This window comes from Gossypium raimondii, chromosome 10, assembly GCF_025698545.1.
Source record: "Gossypium raimondii isolate GPD5lz chromosome 10, ASM2569854v1, whole genome shotgun sequence".
NCBI lineage: Eukaryota > Viridiplantae > Streptophyta > Magnoliopsida > Malvales > Malvaceae > Gossypium > Gossypium raimondii.
In genome coordinates, this window is record NC_068574.1 from 53247577 (window position 1) to 53269007 (window position 21431).

The following is a 21431-nucleotide window of genomic DNA, read 5'->3' on the forward strand; positions in this document are numbered from 1 at the left end:
CATTTCTTCTGACAATAATAAAGAAGGTTATTTCTGGAACTCAAATATAAATTTTTTATTACGGTATAATGTATTTTATCATTACACTCAATACCTCTTGATATTAAAAGTTGTCAAGCCATGTAAGCATTGTTAAGTCATTATTTATCCAAAAAATAAAACTATATATAAATTTCAAAAAAATTAAGAAATCTTTTTATAATATAATAATTATATAAAATTTTAAAATTATATCAAAATTAATATATATATATATATATAATATAAAATGGTTGATTAAGTTGATATCATAAATCAACTCGACACCAACTTAATGTAAATTATTGAAATATCCTTATTTTAAAGGATAATCAATATTATTAAAATGGTATTTTTGTCTTTTCATAATTTTATATAATATTCAAATAAAATAACTAAAAAGATTATTTGGGAATCGAACACAAAACTAAAAATTCATATGAAAATATCTTACCACTCCACCAATAATTATTTGTTAAAATAATTTTATAAATATTTTTAAAATAAAATATTTCATTCGCTCACATCGTAGGTGTGATAAATTCTAGTATAAATTGAAAAGAGTCCAAAAATTATTCAAACTAAATTAGATCGGCACTGACCAGTGATGACCGATATTGACTTGTGTTGATCAAGCATTAATCAAGCATTCATCAGTCAAAACCAATCAAATTAAAATATATTTTAATTTTTTAAAAATATATTTTTTGAACTATTTAAATTTATCTAATTATTTATTGTATATAATTCATATATTATAAAAAAAGTAATTTTTTAATTATTTAATTTTAAATTATTAGAATTGGTAAATGGTTTTTTTGTAATATTTTAGTTATCAACTATTATTTTAATTTCAAAACCATATTTTGTGTAAATATATTATATTTAAATATAAAATGTGATTTAATTAAATATTTTCATATAGCATATAATCAATTTATGCACTACACAAATATGCAAACTAATTTTATTTTGGTACAATGATATCAGACTAATTCTAAAAAGATGAACACCTGATTAATAAAGTACAACGTAAGATTAATATGTAAACTAGTTTTATGTGTGTATAAATGAATGGGTGAGAAAATGATGATACACCAACTATATGGACAAAAGAAATAAAAGAAATAATATAAAATTGCATAAACAATAATATTTTGAAAAAAATTAATTAGTATTAGTTTATGGCATACCTATATTGCTAGTGAAAAAACTATATGTATAAAAATATTTTTATAATTTTTTTATACCAAGTGAAATTTTAGTTGAAATGGTGAAGTTAAACCGTTCATATGTACTAAGCTCAAATTTTATCTCAATATTATTTTATATTAAATTTGTTACTTTGTAAATTTAATGGTATCTTAATAATTTTAAATTAAATTGGTGTTAAGTTGACTCGTGACAATAATTTAATCAAAAGCTTAATATAAGTATAGATAGATATAAATTGTAAGGTAACGAAGAAAATATTGTTAATAATTTTATTAATAGTTAGGTTATATAAATTTGATTTATTTATAATTTCTTGATTGAGTTAGTGTCAAATTAAACTCAGTAAGAGATTTTATTATAATTAGATTATGTCACTTTTGTATGAGTGAAAATAATTATATAATATATTTATTAAAAATTGGCATAAAAATTAAATTTCGCTTTGGTTGAAATAGTAAAGTTAGGAGTGTGTATGTTATAAATAAATTTTATTGTAGGCAAGCATTTTTATTATTATTGATTTTATATAAAAAAACAAAAAAATACTCACAAATTAATATTTATTACTTTATTATAATAAGCACATTTTGATAATTTAATAATTAAGTTGGGAAGTGGAAGTTAATCTGAAATTTGCATGTTCCTCAAAGGGTTCAGCGTTCATTTGGCTTCTATTACACAACCGACTCCTCTCCAATTTGGAACGGTGCAGAAGGGGAATGGCTGATAGCCATTTTTGCGGCTTATATGGGAGTGGGGTTGAAACACTATTGCACGCCGTGAGAGATTGTTTGGTAGCTCGAAATGTTTGGGTAAGATTTGTACCACCAGACAAGTTGGATATTTTCTTTTCCATGAATTTATTAAAAGAATGGTTGATAACAAATCTTTTAGATTTCAACAAGGCTATTGTTTAAGGTGTCTGTTGGAACACTTTGTTTGGGATTATAGCTTGGAGAATATGGAAATGACGAAACTGCTCGCTTTTCAATGGAGAATTTGGTGAGGTTTCGATTGAGGTGGCTGGAATTATAGTCTTCGCGAAATTAGTCACATTGGCGAACAATAGGAGAAATCAACAGAATGACCCGGCAAGGTCTTTTAATTGTTGGCAGTCGCCACCCAACGACTAGTGCAAATTGAATATGGATGGATCAAGGCACTTGATAACTGGTCAAGCCTCTGCTGGAGGTTTGTTTTGGGATCATCAAGGTAAATGAGTTACTGGTTACGATCAGAACATAGGCGTTTGTTCTACACTTGATGCGGAACTATGGGAAATCATGGATGGATTGGGTATAGCTTGGAAAAGAGGTGTAAAGCAATTACTGGTGAAAAGTGATTGTTTAGTTGCAGTCAATATGCTTAATGGTCAGATAGATGAGACAGAAGGGAGTCTGGCACGAATCGTCAGAAAACTGTTAGTAAGGGATTGACATGTGAAGGTGATGTTTACTCCATATACAGTAAATATGGTTGCTGATTCCATGGCAACATTAGGAAGAAATGTTCCTCTTGGTTTGAGAATTTACGATGTTCTCCCGAGATGATTGAGATGGAGATTCTACAAGATAGCATTAGTGTCAAATATAGTTCATGTTATGGCTAAATGTATTTAGTTTCTTTATCTACCAAAAAAAATTAAGTTGAAATCTAATTATGGATGACATCAACTCAATAAAAATATTTTATATATAGTATAGATATAGATATAGACATAGGTAACTAAAATTATAAAGAAAAAAAGATACAAAATATAAAAGAAGATACATACTAGATTTGGCTCAAAACTCAGCATATTATTTGATAACTCATTGAAAAAAAAGTAATTTATTTGAAAATTAATGTTTTTAATGATTTAACTTAGGGGTGAGCAAAACTCGATTCGACTCGAAAAAATCGAAAAAAAATTCGAATTTCGAGTTAAACAAATCGAGTTATTCGAATCAACTCGAATTTTTTTTTAAATTTCAAGTTCGAATCAAGTTGAGTTTTCAAATTCAAATAACTCGAATAATTCGAATATCAAACTATAATATTTTACATTTTTACCCCAAACTCCCAAACCTTTTTACTTTTCCCTCAAAACTTTTACTCCTTCCCACTTTCCCCCCAAAACTTTTACTCCCCTCCCAACCCCCCAATCTACCCAAAATCCATTTCCCACCAAAATTTTACTCCCAAAAACCCTCAAAACCTTTTACTTTCCCCCAAAATTTTTACTCTCTCCCACTTTTTCCCTAAAACTTTTATTCCCTTCCCATCCCACCTCTCATCTACCCCAAACCCTCCCCCCTCCAAATTTTTTTTAATATTTTCCCTCCAAAATTTTACTCTCCCTATTTACTTTCCCTCAAACTTTTATTCCCCAAAACTTTTTATTTTCCCCTAAACTTTTACTTCTCACCCTTTACTCTCAAATAAAAATCAAATTATCCAAAAAATCACTAAACATAAATAGTAATAATTTTATTTATATCTACTATTTATATTATTAAATTAAATTCCACATTTTATATTATTTATATTATTGAATTGTTTAGTCATATTGAATATTTATATTAAAATTGAATTATTAATTATGCCATAAAATATTCTTGTTAAAATTTTATATTGGTATCAATTTCACATTTTATTTTTAAAATAACTTTTATTAAAAAATTATATTTTTACATTTAATATATTTTTAATTCCAAAATACATAGTGACAAGAATCAAGATAATTGAAACAACTAAGTAAGCAAAGAACCTAACCAAGATATATAAAAATTAATAAATAAATTATGAGGTGATGAAAGTTAATAAAAATTTTGATTAAGGTGGACAAATTTTATTACGATGGGTGATAGTGGTTACAAGGACCCAAAATTATTTTTTAAAATTTAACTCGAACAAATATATTCGATTCGATTCGAATTCCATCTCACTCGACTCGATTCGAGAAAACTTCAAATAAAGTTAGGATGATAAAATGATATTCAAAAACTCGATTAACTCGAAAAATTTTTATTCGATTCGACCGAATGCTCACCCCTAATTGAACTTTTTAAGTATGTTTGATCTATAATAATAAACACATATAGAATATTTTCAATAAAATAGTGTGAAAAATAATAAGTAAATAAGGAGTTATTTATTACTTAATGTAAAAACTTTTGGCATATTGTAAAAAATAATTCTTAAGGTTTGACTGTTTGCTCACTTTAACCTTCCCTAATATTTATTTTTTATTAAATTAATCTATTTTTAACGGACATGTTAATGTGGTAAAGATGAACATTAATCTAAATTAAATACTATTTTGTCACCAAACCAAACTGATAAACGGCCTCAAAGTTCGGTTCACGTGTCTCAAACCCGGTTCACATTTCTGTTCTTTTTCATCATCTTCTTCTTCATCACAGTGATTCATTCACAGTCCATACACCACAATGAACGAACCCTTCTTCTCAACGTTAAGCTGCAAGTGGGCAATCCACCGTCCATTTCTTCATGGAACTCATCATCTTCGCCTTGTGATTGGCCGGAGATAACCTGCACCGTCGGTTCCGTCACCAAACTCTACCTCGGTGACAAAAACATCATGACAACGATTCCGCCGTGGATATGTGACCTCAAAGACCTCACTTTCCTCGACCTTTCCTTGAATTTCATCCCTGGGGAATTCCCTATTACGCTTTACAATTGTTTAAAGCTTCAATACCTAAACGTTTCTCAAAACTATTTTGTTGGTGAAATCCCCGATGATATTCACTGATTGTCAACTCTTGTTTCCCTTGGTATTAATAGTAATCATTTTTTTGGGAATATTCCACCCAGTCTTGGGAGATTACCACTGTTGCAAACGTTATATTTACACCAAAACCTTTTCAATGGAACATTTCCTAAAGAAATGGGTGATTTGTCCAATCTTGAAACTCTGGGTCTGACTTATAATGGCTTTTCCGCCATGGAAAAACCTTGGGAAATTAGTTTCTTAAAGAAATGGGTGTATTTATGGATGACAATAACCAATTTGATTGGTGAAATCCCGAAAAGTTTCGACAATCTTTTGAGTTTAGTGCATTTGGATTTGTCGGCAAACAATTTGGGTTTTACGTTTTATTTTTTTAATTGTTTTTTTAATGAATAAAAGTTTTTCAATTATTTTTAATTTTAATTATGTGTGAAATGCGGAATAAAAGAATTCACATCAGTGTCAGTTAACTAATGTTTGTTAAAAATATGTCAATTTAACAAAAAATAAACTTTAAGGGTTAAAGCACTCCAAAAAATAGATAAAGGGTCAAAATGATCGAAGAGTTAAATGTTAGGGATTATTTTTGATATTATGCCAAAATTTCATTTATTTCAACAAACTTTTTTCATTTTTATTCTTTTAACATAAATCCTTTAAATACTTAAAACGTAAATTTAGTAAACCGTGTAATTATATTTTGTAATGTATCAAATAACACTATATAATTTTTCAATTTATCAAACATAAAATTAAGGACTAAAGTAAAAACAATGGTATAGTTCAGGACTAAATTAAGCATTAAGCCTAAAAAATTTGAAAACCCTAATAGCTCTTCTTTTCTTCCCTTTCCCACCACTATTTTCTTCTCCATTCAGCGGCCGCTCCCTCCAAAAAGAAAAAAACTCGTTGTCGCTACCGTCGCCGCCGTCGTTTGTCTTTCCTTCTCCCTTCTTCTCCTTTCACCCCTTGTTTTTTCTTCTGTCGACGTTGCGGAAACTACCGCCGTCGGTAAAGCCAGTCTGTCGGCGGCGACCTTGACCTCCCCTTTCCCGCCATTCATTTGTTCGAGCTTCATTTGCACATCATTTTCCATTCAAGTTTCAGAAATTCAAGAGGTTTCGTGGGTTTTGAATTCCTTTTACCAGCAGTGTAATCTAACTTGGTAATTGCCTTTCTAAGATTCCATCGCTTTACTTGTAGCGTAGTTTTTACAATTATGTACTCCATTTCTTTTCTACATAAATTGAAACTTTTGTTCTTAATTAATTGCAGATCCTGTCCTTCCCCTCCCTTGAATATGAAGGAAGCAGGGTTGAAACTATTATCATTTCCACCGGATAGCCCTCCACTTTCCATCATCTCCGCCGCTAAGATTGCGGGAATTGATTTACCTATTCAGACTTCATCCTCTGCGTCTTCACCCACTTTGTCTTTCTCTAATGGGTACGTTCTTTTAGCTTTCTTTTTAGTTTTCATGTCATTTTTAGGATTTTGGACTTGGGATTCAGGTTTTAAGTTATTTGATTTTTGTTTTTAAAATTTTTATCCATTCTGTTCCTTTGCAATAATTAGGCTCAAGTTGCATGGAAATTATGTAATTCTTCGTTATATTGGTCGTCTGGCTCCCATTCCTAATTTCTATGGTGACAATGCTTTCCATGCTGCCCAAGTATGTTCCTTTAATTCGCTGCATATATTCTGTTTTCTCACTATTTTTCCTTTTAGGTTTTATAGATAAAATAGTGTTATTTTGAGTTTGTTTCTATGGCGTTTCTCTATAATAATATATTTTCATTTGTTTTCTCAGATTGATGAGTGGCTGGAGTACACTCCTACCATTTCGTGTGGTTCAGAATTTGAGAATGCTTGTGGATACATGGAGGTATATTTGGAGAAACGTACCTTTTTCGTTTCTCATTATTTCTCCATTGCTGACATAGCTATATGGTCAGGTCTTGCTGGTAAAGTTAAAGCTTCATCCTTCTTGTTATCTTACGTAGAGCTATTTTGTTAAACCTACTTTCGCCTTTTACAATGTATGCATTGTATCTTATTTTTCAGTATATTCCCTGACCATTGACCAAAAATGACATGCCGCTTTTTTTTCTTATCATTTGCCTTTCTGAAAGTGGCTTAAACTAACTAGCCTGTAACTAATTCCATCTTCTATTCCTATATACTGAACTGCATTTTGCTCAAGGTAGTCTCTTAGTGCTTTCCATCTATACATGCCTAACAAATATGACAAATATTCTGTACTCTATAGGAACTGGGCAGAGATGGGAAAGCATAAGGAAGTCGAACAAGTACCCAAACCTTGTTCGTTGGTACAATTCTATTTCTGCAGAATACAGCAATCCCTTGATGGAAGTTACCGCTTTGTATGTTGGCAAAAAAGGATTGGGAAAACCAGTGGCAGCTAAATCGAAAGAGGTAAAGAATGTGACCGGGGATAGTTCTGATAAGGCTAAAGCCGGTAGCCGGTCTTCCTCCGAAATAGATCTTCCTGATGCTGAGATGGGAAAGGTGTGGTTGAGATTTGCTCCTGAACCGAGCGGTTTTCTTCATATAGGGCACGCTAAAGCAGCTCTGTTAAATCAATACTTTGCTCAAAGGTACCACGGTGAAGTAATCTTGCGCTTTGATGATACAAATCCCACAAAAGAAAGCAACGAGTTTGTAGAAAATCTTATAAAAGATGTTGAGACATTGGGTATCAAGTATCAAAAGATCACCTATACTTCAGATTACTTTTCAAAGTTAATGGCTTTGGCTGAAAAGTTGATAAAAGAGGGGAAAGCCTATGTGGATGATACCCCACGTGAGCAAATGCAGAAAGAAAGGATGGATGGTATTGAATCAAAATGTAGGAGCAACAGCGTTGAGGAAAATCTGAAGTTGTGGAAGGAAATGATTGCTGGCTCTGAAAGGGGATTGCAATGCTGCCTTCGTGGGAAGTTAGATATGCAAGACCCAAATAAATCTCTTAGGGATCCCGTGTACTACCGCTGCAATCCAGTTCCCCACCATCGAATTGGATCCAAGTACAAAATATACCCAACTTATGATTTTGCTTGTCCGTTTGTTGATGCTGAAGAAGGTATAACACATGCACTCCGATCTAGTGAGTATCATGATCGCAATGCTCAATACCATAGGATTCAAGAGGATATGGGAATGCGAAAGGTACATATATATGAGTTTAGTCGATTGAACATGGTCTATACACTTCTCAGCAAGCGTAAACTACTCTGGTTTGTGCAAAACGGTAAAGTAGACGGATGGGATGATCCCCGTTTCCCAACTGTCCAAGGAATTGTTCGCCGAGGTCTGAAAATAGAGGCCTTGATTCAATTCATCTTGGAACAAGTAAGTTTGCATGGCTATTTTCTTGATACAAATCAAAACCTTTGATTGATTATTTCCTTGTTATAGGCGTAGCTTAGCCTTTGTTTCATCTTCTCATACAATTTTGAATCTGCATTCTTTCTCCTAATAGCTTCATTTGCATTGTGTGACTCAATGTTCTTTGGAGTGTCATAGTTTGCTTTAGAATATAAGCTTTGTTTCCAAGGAGTATTAATTTTTTTCATCCTTTTGTTCCAGGGGGCATCCAAAAATCTCAATCTTATGGAATGGGACAAACTTTGGACCCTTAATAAGAAGATCATTGATCCTGTTTGTCCTAGGCATACAGCAGTGATTGAAGAACGACGTTTGTTATTGACCTTAACTAATGGTCCTGATAAGCCATTTGTTCGCATTATCCCTAGGCATAAGAAATATGATGGTGCTGGAGAGAAGGCAACTACATACACAAAGAGGATATGGTTAGACTATGCTGATGCAGAGTGCATCTCAGTGGATGAGGAGGTAACCTTAATGGATTGGGGAAATGCCATCGTGAAAGAAATCATTAAGGATCAGGATGGAAACATAACCCAGTTAGTAGGAGTTTTGCATCTTGAAGGATCTGTCAAGACAACAAAGTTGAAGCTCACGTGGCTAGCAGAAACAAATGAACTGGTTAACCTTTCCTTGGTGGAGTTTGACTATCTAATAACAAAGAAGAAGGTATTGTCTTGCATTTTTCTAAAATTAATAATCTGTTGTTGCATTACATTGAATCGGCATTAAAATATAAATTCAATAACCCTTTCAATGTATTAGATAGAATTTACAAGCCCAAACTTAATTTTATTCAATAATATGAGGCAATAATGCTAGAGAATAAAAGTATATTTTTTTAGCCATTGGGTTAAGGCTATGAATGTATCAACGTATTACCCTATTTTGGATACATTCTAACAGTTTGTGAGTTTCAAAATTTTAGTTGAAAGGAGAGAAAAACCCTCTAATACATTACTTGTATTGGATACCTCTACTGGGGTTCATGTAACATGGAATTGCACAAAGCTAAATACAGGAATATTGTTCCCATGTGTGTGGAGATTTCAAAAGTAGTAGTAATGATTGCTACTCTAACTTCCTCTCAGGGTTGTTTCTCTTCCAATTTTATGCCAAAAACCATAGATGTTAATGTTTATGCATGAACTGTAATCATGCATATGTACCTGTTTGTATATGTTACTTGGACTCTGGTAAGAGTGTCTAATAGGAAAATGTTTTTGACATGATTATATTCAATTTTTTAACAGTTTTCTATGTACTTTGAGGGTACTTTGAGGGTCATATCTCCATATCGATATCTAGATATGGGCTGGACCTCAAGAAAAATGAAGAGTTGTAACAACATAGCTGTTTGTAATCTCATATGCAATCAACATGGCTGCACTGTAAATCATTTGCGGAATTTGTAGAAACTAACCTTACAGATAATGTTATTTGTTGACAATCATGTGCTAAAAGTTGAACCCAAATATTTATCGGAGTCTTTCTTCTGGATTGTGGGATATTCTCTGGGGTTTTGCATGGGTGGGGGTTTCATATACTGTAGTCCTTTGTCTGGCCAGGATGATTTGGTGCCTAGTCAAAGCTTATGGTGGTTAGTAAGAACTTCATGGATTTTGGTTTATCTGTTGTGAATGCAGCTGGAAGAAGGAGAGGATTTCCTAGATGCACTAAACCCATGTACGAAAAAGGAGATCGCAGCCATCGGAGATTCCAACATGCACAATTTAAAGCAAGGAGAGATATTGCAGCTGGAGAGGAAAGGCTACTACAGATGTGATGTGCCCTTTACTAGACCTTTAAAGCCTGTGGTTTTGTTTGCAATTCCTGATGGCAGGCAGCAAAGTGTGATGAAGTAAGCATTTTACACTATCTTTCATTTTGATCCTTAAAGTGACTCCAATAGAAGATTTGAGCCCTTGCTATTCTCTCCACATTTTTGGCTAACATTTAGATTGTTCTTGTTTTATACTGTCATCATGAACAAAAAAGTGTGTTCTGAGTAATAATATTACATGACACTTCCCTTTTCAGTTCTGTGTAAAAGATTTTCTGACATATAGGCTTTACCTTGATTTTGTGTTGGTCTATAATTGGATTTTATCAATCTTATCTGAATAATTGTTTGGTAATCGGTATATTGACAATACGAGCGAAATTAAAAATCCATTATGTCACTCATTTATTTGTTTTACACTCTGAAAGTTACATGAATGAAGTTATTTTATATCTTTTCTTTTTGAAAAGTCATTTCAGAGTGAAATTTGGTCGAAAATATTTATCAAAATATCAATTACCTAATAATATTTTTATCGATTATTGTTTTCGATACGCATGCACTAGTGCCTTGATTACGAGGAAAAAGTTTTTTTTTTTATATATGTATTACAATAGTTAGATATAAAATAATTAAAATTAAAAGATAAGTAAAATTCTTGTAAAAAATAATTTTTTTCAAAATAAGTGAATTTTTTTCTTTTTGTTAAAATAAGTCATGATAGGTTAAATATTATCAATTGAATTAGTTATAAATTAATTCCATGTGAAAAAAATAATATTCAGCACCAAACATAGCATTAGTGGCTATATTAAAAGGTTTCATATAACTTTGGTAATTGAACTTCACAATTTTTCTTAATTTGGTACTTTATTTTTTATAATTTGGTACTTTAACTTGATGCTGTTTTCTAATTTGGTACTTCAAATTTTTTGAGTCCAATTTGATACTTGAACTTGACACTCTTTCTTAATTTTGTACTAAACTTGTTAAATGTTATACTTTAACAAATTACCCTTAAAATACTAACGGTGTTAAAGAATTTGTATAGAGTAATGCTTAACAAATTAATATTGAATAAGAAAAAAACTTAAAACCCAAAATAAAAAAATTATTATTTTAAATTGATAAAATGAAATAAATAAATTAAACCAAAAGTAATTGAATATTTAAAATTGAAAATAAAATAGCATGTCATCTCGCCACATCTAGATCATACACTGATTATTTTTCTACCTCACAAAAATAACATTATTAATATATTAGAGTAACATGTATAACGTTTGACAAGTTTAGATATCAAATTAGACCAAAAAAGAAATTGAGTATCAAATTAAGAAAAAAAAGTAAAATTCCAATCCCAAAATATATTAAGTAACAAATGAAAAAAAGTCAATTTCATTTATTAAATATTATATTAAACCTATTAAAACAACAAATCATCTTAAAAATGCGCAAATTATATTTACATAAATCAATTATGTCACACTTAAAAACATTATGAAGTATAGTTAGAAAAAAATTATTATCTAATTTGATATCCTTAAAATGGAAAAATTCTCATTTAGACCTTTTATAAATTATAAAATTTTAAAGTAATAATAGTAAAATTACACTTTGACTCCTTAAAAATTAATTTAATTCTTTTAAAATTATAAATATATAAACTATTAAAATAATAAAATTATATTTTTATTATCGTAAAATATATAATTTAATTCCAACCCTAAAAAAATTTTCTACCTCGCCACTAGAAACAATTATTACTTTTATCATGCCTTAAGTAAGAGCACGCAACAAAATCATCACCATTTTTCTACGCAATCAAATTGTATAATGACAATAACAATGATTGTAATAAGAGTAACATACCAAAAATACTTACATTTTAAATATTTGAATTAAATTGAAATTATTTTTATTATTTAATTAAAAGGGCTTTGGTTTAAGGTTTTGTAATGTTTGGATAATATTATATTAAATATAATATATATATCTTTTCTAAATGTCAAATTAAGGTATTTTGTGTTAGAAAAATGGGCATTAAAATTTGAGATTGATCTTGAAAATAGATGTGGAGTCTATTTGAAATTTAAAGTTTTGGGTTATTGTAATGGTTTTTAGTTTAAGGTTTAAGATTTTTAGTCGAATCTCAATATCATGTCAAGATCATTATAATGTCATCTATGTAAGCTTTAAGATTTTCCAGTTGATATAGTATTTTGGCTAGACATCTACGTGTTGGAGAATAATTTAGAAAAAGAAGTCATATTTGACGTAGCGGATTTTTTTTTTCTAAAGAAATTTTTATCATGATATCTAAAATAATAAATTTGATCAAATTAAGTATATGTGTTTTAATGCTCGCGAGAGTGTTCAGAACGCAAAGGGATTCTAGGAGATGCTTGGATTTTTTATCAACTCGAATTAAAGACTAAAATCTTCAAGCTTTCAATTGAATGATCTTATTTACTATTCTCAAACTTTCAAATGCTTAAAAAGTTGGTTTTAACTTAAACAACCAAACATTGGATGAAAACTAAGACTTCCGAGAGGGTAAAATTTAAAATCCCTATATGTCTATGCCAAACCGAAAATTTAACTTCTAGACTTGAATTATAATTATTGAGGGACTAAAATCTATAATCAAAACTCAAGAAAATTAATCAAATAAAATTTTCACTATATTTTCATAGAGTTTTCTCAAGTACTTCTTTTTATATTCTTCAATTTCGACTACAGCATCGTACTTATAGAAGGATATATGCTAGAGTTATATTCTTATTTGAAGTACATTAATTAAATAATTTGGAAAAGTTCAAGTCAAGCTAAGACTACTTAGGACACAAAGGTGGTGACTCCACAAGGGATGAGCTCCCTATCTTGCGACATACACTACCCCTAATGGATTTATTAGGCTAACTTAGTTATATGAGTTTACTTATCTTAAGATGAAAATATTAATTGACATTAAACAATTAAAAATGTACAATCATTTTCCGTCTCATTTAATACTGTTTTGTTTCATACTTGCTTTTTTTTTTTAAAAGTCAAATCTTCATTCAAGTAAGAAAGGTAAACTAAACCTCAGCCATCAGGCTTATCTCATGCACCGAGCCTAAAGCTCCTCCACATCAGAGTTAAGCATACCTTCAGAATGTAAACCATCGGAAATACATGCTGGAATAGTAGAATAGACGAATTCGCATGAAACAAGGCTCGTGCAGGCTTGTGAGCGGCCCGATTGGAAGACCGTCGAAGCTAGCAAACGTGAGACTTTGAAAATACGTTTGCAAGAAATGACAATCCTCTAAAAGAACTCCAAATTCTGAAAAGGTTGGCGAAGGCGTACAAAGAGCAGAAAATATCTCCAGACAATCACCTTCAAGAATCACTTGCAAATAGCCCTCCGATTTGAGCCAAGATAGAGCCTCCCGAACCGTAAAGGGTACAATAACGCTGGACAGGAACCCAAGAAAGCCTTGACAAATGACCCTTGAGCATCCCGCAACACATTAGCAAACTCAGTCTGCTGTTGAGCAGAATCGACATTACATTTAAAGGCTCTCGCTAGAGGTGGTGACCATGAACCGATCGACAGCATCTTGCCGCAAGGAGGGCGGCAATTGCACTTGACCGTGACCCACATGTGAAGCATGTCAGTCGGATCAAAACCGAGTGGCAAAGGCGAGGACTTGAGGGCCATCCGTAACCGCATTCTTCCAAAGGACCAAGTTTCGAAAATACCACGAACTCCACCAGATGATAGCAACATTTTCAATATAGCCGCTGTTGGAACCATGTAACAAAGCAGAAAGCCACTGAATAACCCCCCAAACAGGCAAAACAACACCCGCCAACCCCCAAATAGCCACCACTATCGGACAAGAAAGAAAAACATGGTCAACATTCTCTTGCCCTCCACAACGCACACAACTAGTCAGAACCATGCAGCCCCTTTCGGCTAATCGACAACGAGGCGGCAAGGCCACAAAGACAGCGCCAAACAAAATCTTTGACTTTGGAGGGAGGGTAGAATTCCATAATTTAAGCCATGGCCCATCGACGACAACATAACGGGTACTCTCAAACATATTAAAGGCGAGACTGTAGGCAGACTTAACGGTGTAAATACCATGCTTCTCACAATGCCAAATAAGCCTATCACGAGTGTGGAATAAACTAAGCGGTATTTGAAGAGTACGAATGATGTATGATGGAACCATCAATCCGTCGATAATATCAACGTCCCAAGCAGAACCAATCAGTTGAAGAAGGTCCGTCACACGCAACGACTCCAAACCAGGAAGTGAACTCGATGCGACATAAAAATTATCATCATCATCATCAAGCTAAGGATCATGGTAAACTGAGATGTCGTTGCCATCACCCACTTGCCACCTAAAGCCACGAGCGAGCAAACCCTTGGCCGCACAAATACTCCTCCATACAAACGAGGGATTATGACCCTCCCACAAAGACCAAAAATCACCCATTGGAAACTATCTACTCTTGAAAATCCTACTAGGGAGAGAGTCCGGGTTGAAAATCAGACGCCAACCTTGCTTACCTAGAAAAGCCAAATTAAAACAGTGAAGGTCCCTTGTAACTCCCCGAATTTCCAAAATTTCGGGCAACTATCGCAAGGTTTACTGAAAATTAAAATTTTTGAAATGAGAATTTTTATACTGGAAATTTATTATTATTACTATTTATTTTCCGAAGTTTAGAAATTATCGGATATTAATTTGAACCAATGATTGTTTTGAGAGATGAGAAATTAGAAGTTTTAATAGTTTAAGCTCTAATTTGAATAATGAAAGAATTAGGAAGGGTCTAAGTTGTGATTAACCCAAGGGGGCCAATGGTCAATTACCCTAACCCCAATTTGTAGTAAAATCACGTTCTCTAAAAGTACAAGTCCTTCCCAACAAAATTTTCCATTTACTTCTTTTCTCTCTTTCTCTCCATTCTGCCTCCAACCTCTTGCTTCCAATCCAAAGCCTCGCTGCCACTCATTCATTGCACCATTGATGATGCTTTTAATTGTTCTCTTTTTCTTTTATTATTATTTTCTTTCTTTATTTTTGTTTTCAATCGCGATGTTGAAGCAGGCCCTTTTTACAAAATAATAAATCAAACTCTTTTAAAAAACTTATAAAATATAATATAATAAAATAATTCATTCAAATAATAACATTAAGTGAATAATAGATGTTTCTAACAAAATTAAGAAGTTTATATTTTTCATTCAATCTACTCCTATATTATCAACTACAAAACACACCAAAAAATGAGTTCTACAAGCATTTTGAGATGCAAAATCATTAATGATAACATTAACATTAATGTTTTCCGAGAAATCCTTCCCAATTTTTATTTTAAAATTAGTTACTACTAATAAAAGGGACAAAACTTAAAATTGCGCTTGAATTTTGGTCTAATGTATAATGTTATATATGAAATATCATATTAGTGAACTTATTAGAAAAATTAGACAGAGTTAACAATTGAATCTGAATTTTAAAACATGAAATATAAAAGGATTAAATTTCAAATATACAAAAATATAAAGATTTAAGGTCAAATTTTAAGCTATTATATATATAGTATCTATTTTAGTTACACCTAGGTCACCGTTGTACAAATCTAGTAGATTAGATTCTTTTCTTTTTTTAGATTTTTATATAAAAATTAATTATAAGTGGATATGGCATGATGGTTATCACAATAAATCATAATTTTTATTTTAATGCGTCGAAAAATATAAATTTTGTATTCAAGTAAGAAAAAATATTCATACTATTACTATTTAAGAATTTTACTTAATGATGAATTAATCCAACCTCAATTTAATTATGAATTTATTTAAAAGAGAATTATTTTATATATTGTTATAGGAGTAAAAAATTTGTATAGATTGATGTCATTTGTTTTAGAGTATAATAAAATATTAATTAAAAAAATACTTGGCATTAGTTTAGGAGAAATGATTGTATGAGACAGGGATATTATCCATTTCTAATAGTTTTATGCCACATTAGTAATTTTATCCTGAATTTCAAGATTTTAATTTGAATTTGATTTTTTTCAGGATGAAAATGCTGATGTGGCATAAAATTACTGGAAAATAGATACAGATGACATGGCGTCATTGTTTCATCCAATCCTTTCCCTTAGTTTAGATCTGCTTGTTGAATTTTTTACTCCATTAATATTGGATGAAATAACCACCCTATTAAAAATCTATTATTTATACTAAATAACAAATAATATTTAAAAATCTCTTTATCTGAAATAAATATTATTTTAAATATATTTTTATCTCTTGAGTTCTTTTTATCCTTAATGAAATAAACATTATTTGAGCCCTAAGCGGTTACACCTCAAACCAGCCCCCAAGGGCCAGTACTGTTTCAAGTTTGCTAGAGTCCATTCAAGCTTGCGGGTGAGTTTGATAGAACAAAACTATCTATTGTGTAGGTTAGCTAATTCCTATAGTTATATGGTAGGGGTAACTGTTTGATTTCGATAGATACGTTGATTAATTATTTTAATTATTATTTATTTGTTTAATTCATATTGTTTTAATTACTTATAAGTGACAGACTAAATTTATTTATGTTATAAGTGCTAGCATCGCTGAGAGATTTTAATGGAATTATTTACAATATTTCAATTCACGATTTGCTAGCTGATGTTAAATTAGTTCAATTCTTTTAATTTGTTTTTATAATTAATTTGATTTAGAATAATTAAAATGTGTAATTTTAAGATTAAAATTAATTATTTGTTATGAAATTGATAATCTAGAGTTATTTTTATTAGATTTGTTATATTGAAGAGAAAAGTTGGACAAATTCGTTGTAGATTAATTGTTTTAAGCAGCGAACATTTAAAAATTCGGTTTGTGATCTTTACGTTTTAAATTATTAAATGTTGTAGTTAAATTATAGTTTAGTGATTCATTATATTTGGAATTTACCTCATTATTTTCTGAAAATTATTGTTAATTTATCAATTTAATAATTAATTAAATGCTCGGTAAAGCTAGTTGGAAATTCTTCGGATATAGCCTACATGCTGTAGACTGTAGGGCCTCCATCGTTGCTTATTGTTTATTGTGTGTATTGCCTTGAACGTTCGGTGCGCATTTGATAAAGTCATGTTTATTGCGCAATGGAGTATTGTCATTGTTGGCACTTGCGCTTTTTTCATCGATCGTTTGGTGTTTCGGTTGGACACTCATATGTCCGAATGTTTTTCCTCGTGTTAATTGGACAAAATGAACCTTGAGAATTTAATCTAAACACTATCATTATTTATCAAATGTCTTGAAAGTGTTTCATTGTTATTTTGAATATTATTTTCTGACTGTTCCATGCATTTATTGTGTCTATGAAGATTGCTATTGAGTGTGACTTCCATTACTCGAATTATTGAATAAATATATACTATATATGTTTGTATCTGATTAGAATGTTTTTATTTTAACTATGTGTATTGGTAATTGAAAATGTATTGGATCACTATTGAGCCGTAAAAAGCTCAGCGCTTGGATTTTTAATTTCATGCATAGGTTACTGATGGTTCGTAGGTTCATGATTGAGCAACATCGCCAAAGAGTCTCCACAATTCTTTTTCGTAAATATCTTTTAATTAGTAAAGTTTAGCATGTATTTAGAGTTTGTTAAATTGGTGTTTTTTTTTTTTTGAACTTATTGAATTATTCGAATCACTTTGACAACAACAATGACAGTTTGGATAAAGTTTTGAGATGTTACATGCCACCAAACTTTTTGTCCAAACATAACCTATCCCATGAAGCCTAATGCAAACTAGCAAAATTACTAGACGAGTTCATCATTCATTGAAGGGCCTCACAAGTATTCAGAGGAAGCAGGAAAACACCCATGTAAGCAAACCGGCAGAGCTTGAGTGATAGTTAAGCACGACCTCCTTACCTGGGTGAGAACGTAAGCGATTCTTCCAAAGCTTACAAAGTTTGTCTCGGATATAAGAAAAAACTTGTCTCTTGTTATGATTGATGAGTGAAGGGAGACCCAACTTTCAACCCGTAGAAAAAGAAGCATCCACCCCTAAAACTGACAGTGCCATAAGCTTATTTGCTAGCAAAGTATTAGAGCTAAACACGATCCCCGACTTACTCACATTAACAACTCGATCCGAAGCTAACTCATATGTCGACAAAAATCTGCTTCACCAACCGACACTCATATTCTTCCGTCCTAAAGAAAAGAACGCTGTCATCGGAAAACAACAGATGAGACACTGAAGAGCTATTACGGCACACCCCGAGCCTCCACTAGGTCGCACAAAGAATAAATATGTAAAGCGAAAGTGGATCACCCTGTTGTAACCCCCGAGAAGGCAATACCGGCCGGAGGTGAAATATTTAACAGTGTTAACGCACAACACCAACCAATCAACCTAACGCAAATCAAACCCGAACTTAACCAGAATGAAGCAAAGATAATTAATCATTATATTATTTGTCTTCATATTCAAAATTCATCATTCTAAGAGTTCATCCCCATCCTTTACCCGAAAATCTATTAATAAGCTTAAGTCTCCCTCTTTCAATTTCTTCTAAACCTTTTTATTTTATTACTTTCAATTTCTGACTTTTTTTTCTTACTTGTTACTATTTAGGGTTTAGTGAAATGTGTTAAGGTTTTCCCAATGCTATCAAGCAATAGCGTAACTAGGGCCAGCATCATCCCGATCCCTCTAAAATGAAAATTTTTCGTTTAAAGCCCTTAAAATTTTTAAAATTATAAATTAATAAAAGTAAAATCATACTTTACCCCTCAAAAACGATAAAAATTTAATTTAATTTTTTAAATATAAAATATAAACTATTAAAATAATAAAATTATATTTTTACAATCGTAAGATTACAATTTAATTTTAAACCTCCTAAAAAATTTTCTAATTACACCATGTTACCAAGACAAACAAAAACATGATTAGCAATGGAAGACTCGAGATATAAGGTTTAAACAGCATTATTAGCTCAAATTGTTTTTAACATGATTTAGGAATTAAGTATTGTGTTATTGAATTTTACTACTAAATTTGAAGTTTTAATTGTAATGATTTGAAAATATAATTTAATAAGAAAATTTCTTTCAAATATTTTATTTTATATTTAAAACTAATTTAATTTATAAATATTAAAATTTAATAAATTAAAATTTAATTTGTACTTAATGAAATAAAAACTTGAAAATAAAAATACATATATACTAAAAGAAAAAACTAAGTTTATTTTTATAAAATCAACACTTTTATTTGATTTTAATATTATATTAATTAACTTATTATTGTTAAATATTAAAGTAAAATATAAAATATAAAATTATTAAATTTTGTCTTCAATGTAGCTTGAATTAAAATTTAGTAGCAATATTGGGCAAATTTCAATCAAATAAAAGTAAAGCAATAAAATTCAATGTAAAGTTAAAGTATAGTGGTAAATTTATCTTTGGAAAATATCAATCAAAGTGAAGTATAGTAGCAATTTTCAATTTCCACTTAAAATATAGTGGTAAATATGCATATTAATCGTGAATTTGATTACAAGACGTTGACTTGCTCGATCATCTAATGTTGTATCGTTTTGAAATAGACTTTAAGGTGAAAATGGGATTAATGGTTATGGATTCGATGGAAAGGATGGAATGGTGTTGGATGGATAACTTGCACTAAATGAACACTTAGAAATGAAAGATCATGACCCGATTTCTATAAAGTGAAATAACAAAAGAAAAAGAAGTAAATTGTGACCCGCTATTTAGCAAAATAGGAACCAGCAGTATGTTAGAACGCCACACTTCAGAACAAAGAAAGAAAGGAAGTGATAAGTTCAAAAGAAAAAAGTTTGACGCCACAAGGAGTACATTGATAAGTCTAATTAGTAAGTTTTTTCAAGAACAGTGAGATAGAATTCTCACAATAACTCAAAAATAATCATTCAACATTGTCCTTTTACAAGCTATTTATAGGCACTAATATGACCATTCAAATTTGACATTCATACTAGCTACTAATTACAAAATATTAAAATTCGGTTATAACTCTTGATGGCAGCCAAAGAGGCATGACTTTTCAGCTATGCATGAACCCTTTCAAAATATTTTTTTTGAACAATCTCATTATAGGTTTTAATAATCCCTAACCCATAAATAGGAGGATAATACGTTTCAGCGCACTTGAACCTACATCCTCTTGCATTGACAACAATCCCCATGCCAATCGAGCTAAGACTCAATTGGCAATTCAAAATATGATATGATAACATATTTGTAACTTTAAACATTTTATTAAAAAAAAAGTATAGTATTTTAATCTTTCTGTTTTTCAATACATTGTTTTAATTTGTTTTAAAATATTTTAATTTTAAAATCCATTTTAGAGTTATATTTCATTTTCCACATGATTTTAGATTAGTTTTAAAAATATTTTTGAATTTAATATTTAAATATGTTTATAGTATTTTAACCGTATATAATTTTTTCATTTCGAATATTCTTTTAGCAGATTTAATTATTTTAAACAGTTTTAAAATATTTTTATTAAATGATTGCAATTTGTAGCTTGTTTAAAACATTATTTAATTTATAATTTATATGGTTTGAAATTTTAATAATATCTCAAAATTGTTTATAAATTATAATTTCAAAAAAATTATAGTTTTTATAACAGTTTAAATACATTTAAAAATATTCTGGTAACGTAAAAACACATTGTTTTGATTTGTTTTTAAATGTTTTAATTTTAAAATCTGTTTTAGAGTTATATTTCATTTTGTATATGATTTTAGGTTAATTTTAAAATATCATTTCATTTAATATTTAAATATATTATGTTTAGTAGTATATTTCTATTTTTATGACAAATTTAATTGTTTAAAACAGTTTTAAATATGTTTATTTCTATTCTAAAGGGCTTGCTATTTCTTTGTAACCCACCCTAGTGGATAACCGTCTTTATTAAATTTTAGGATGCATTACATGATTATTTTACATCAATGTCTTGGGGAATTTAATTTTTTAATATATAATGGAATATATGTTAATGGGGAAATTATGTTGCGGGTTCTTTCTACCACATCATTCATGGTTCTTTCCAGTTATTTAATGATATTTTAGTAATTTTTTTATGTTATTGACATATTATTTTGGTAATTTTTTCTAACTCAGGGTTTGAGTTGTTCAATATTCAAAATTCGAGGTTTAAGATTTTGGG

At 30.4% G+C, this 21431-nt stretch overlaps 1 protein-coding gene across 2 annotated transcripts; it reads left to right on the plus strand.

Annotated features, from left to right (window-relative positions):
- Positions 1-5822: 5822 nt before the first annotated feature.
- LOC105777149 (glutamate--tRNA ligase, cytoplasmic) lies at positions 5823-10416 on the plus strand. 2 transcript variants are annotated; one of them, XM_012600241.2, is made up of 7 exons: positions 5823-6134; positions 6245-6415; positions 6545-6641; positions 6780-6933; positions 7239-8341; positions 8579-9046; positions 10024-10416. In XM_012600241.2, the coding sequence occupies exons 2-7, from the start codon at positions 6270-6272 to the stop codon at positions 10240-10242; spliced, it is 2187 nt and encodes a 728-aa protein (XP_012455695.1). In that variant the 5' UTR covers positions 5823-6134; positions 6245-6269; the 3' UTR covers positions 10243-10416. The 2 variants fall into 2 exon arrangements, with proteins under 2 accessions (XP_012455695.1, XP_012455696.1); XM_012600242.2 differs by lacking the exons at positions 5823-6134; positions 6545-6641 and having other exon boundaries at positions 6293-6415.
- The last annotated feature ends 11015 nt before the right edge of the window (positions 10417-21431 follow it).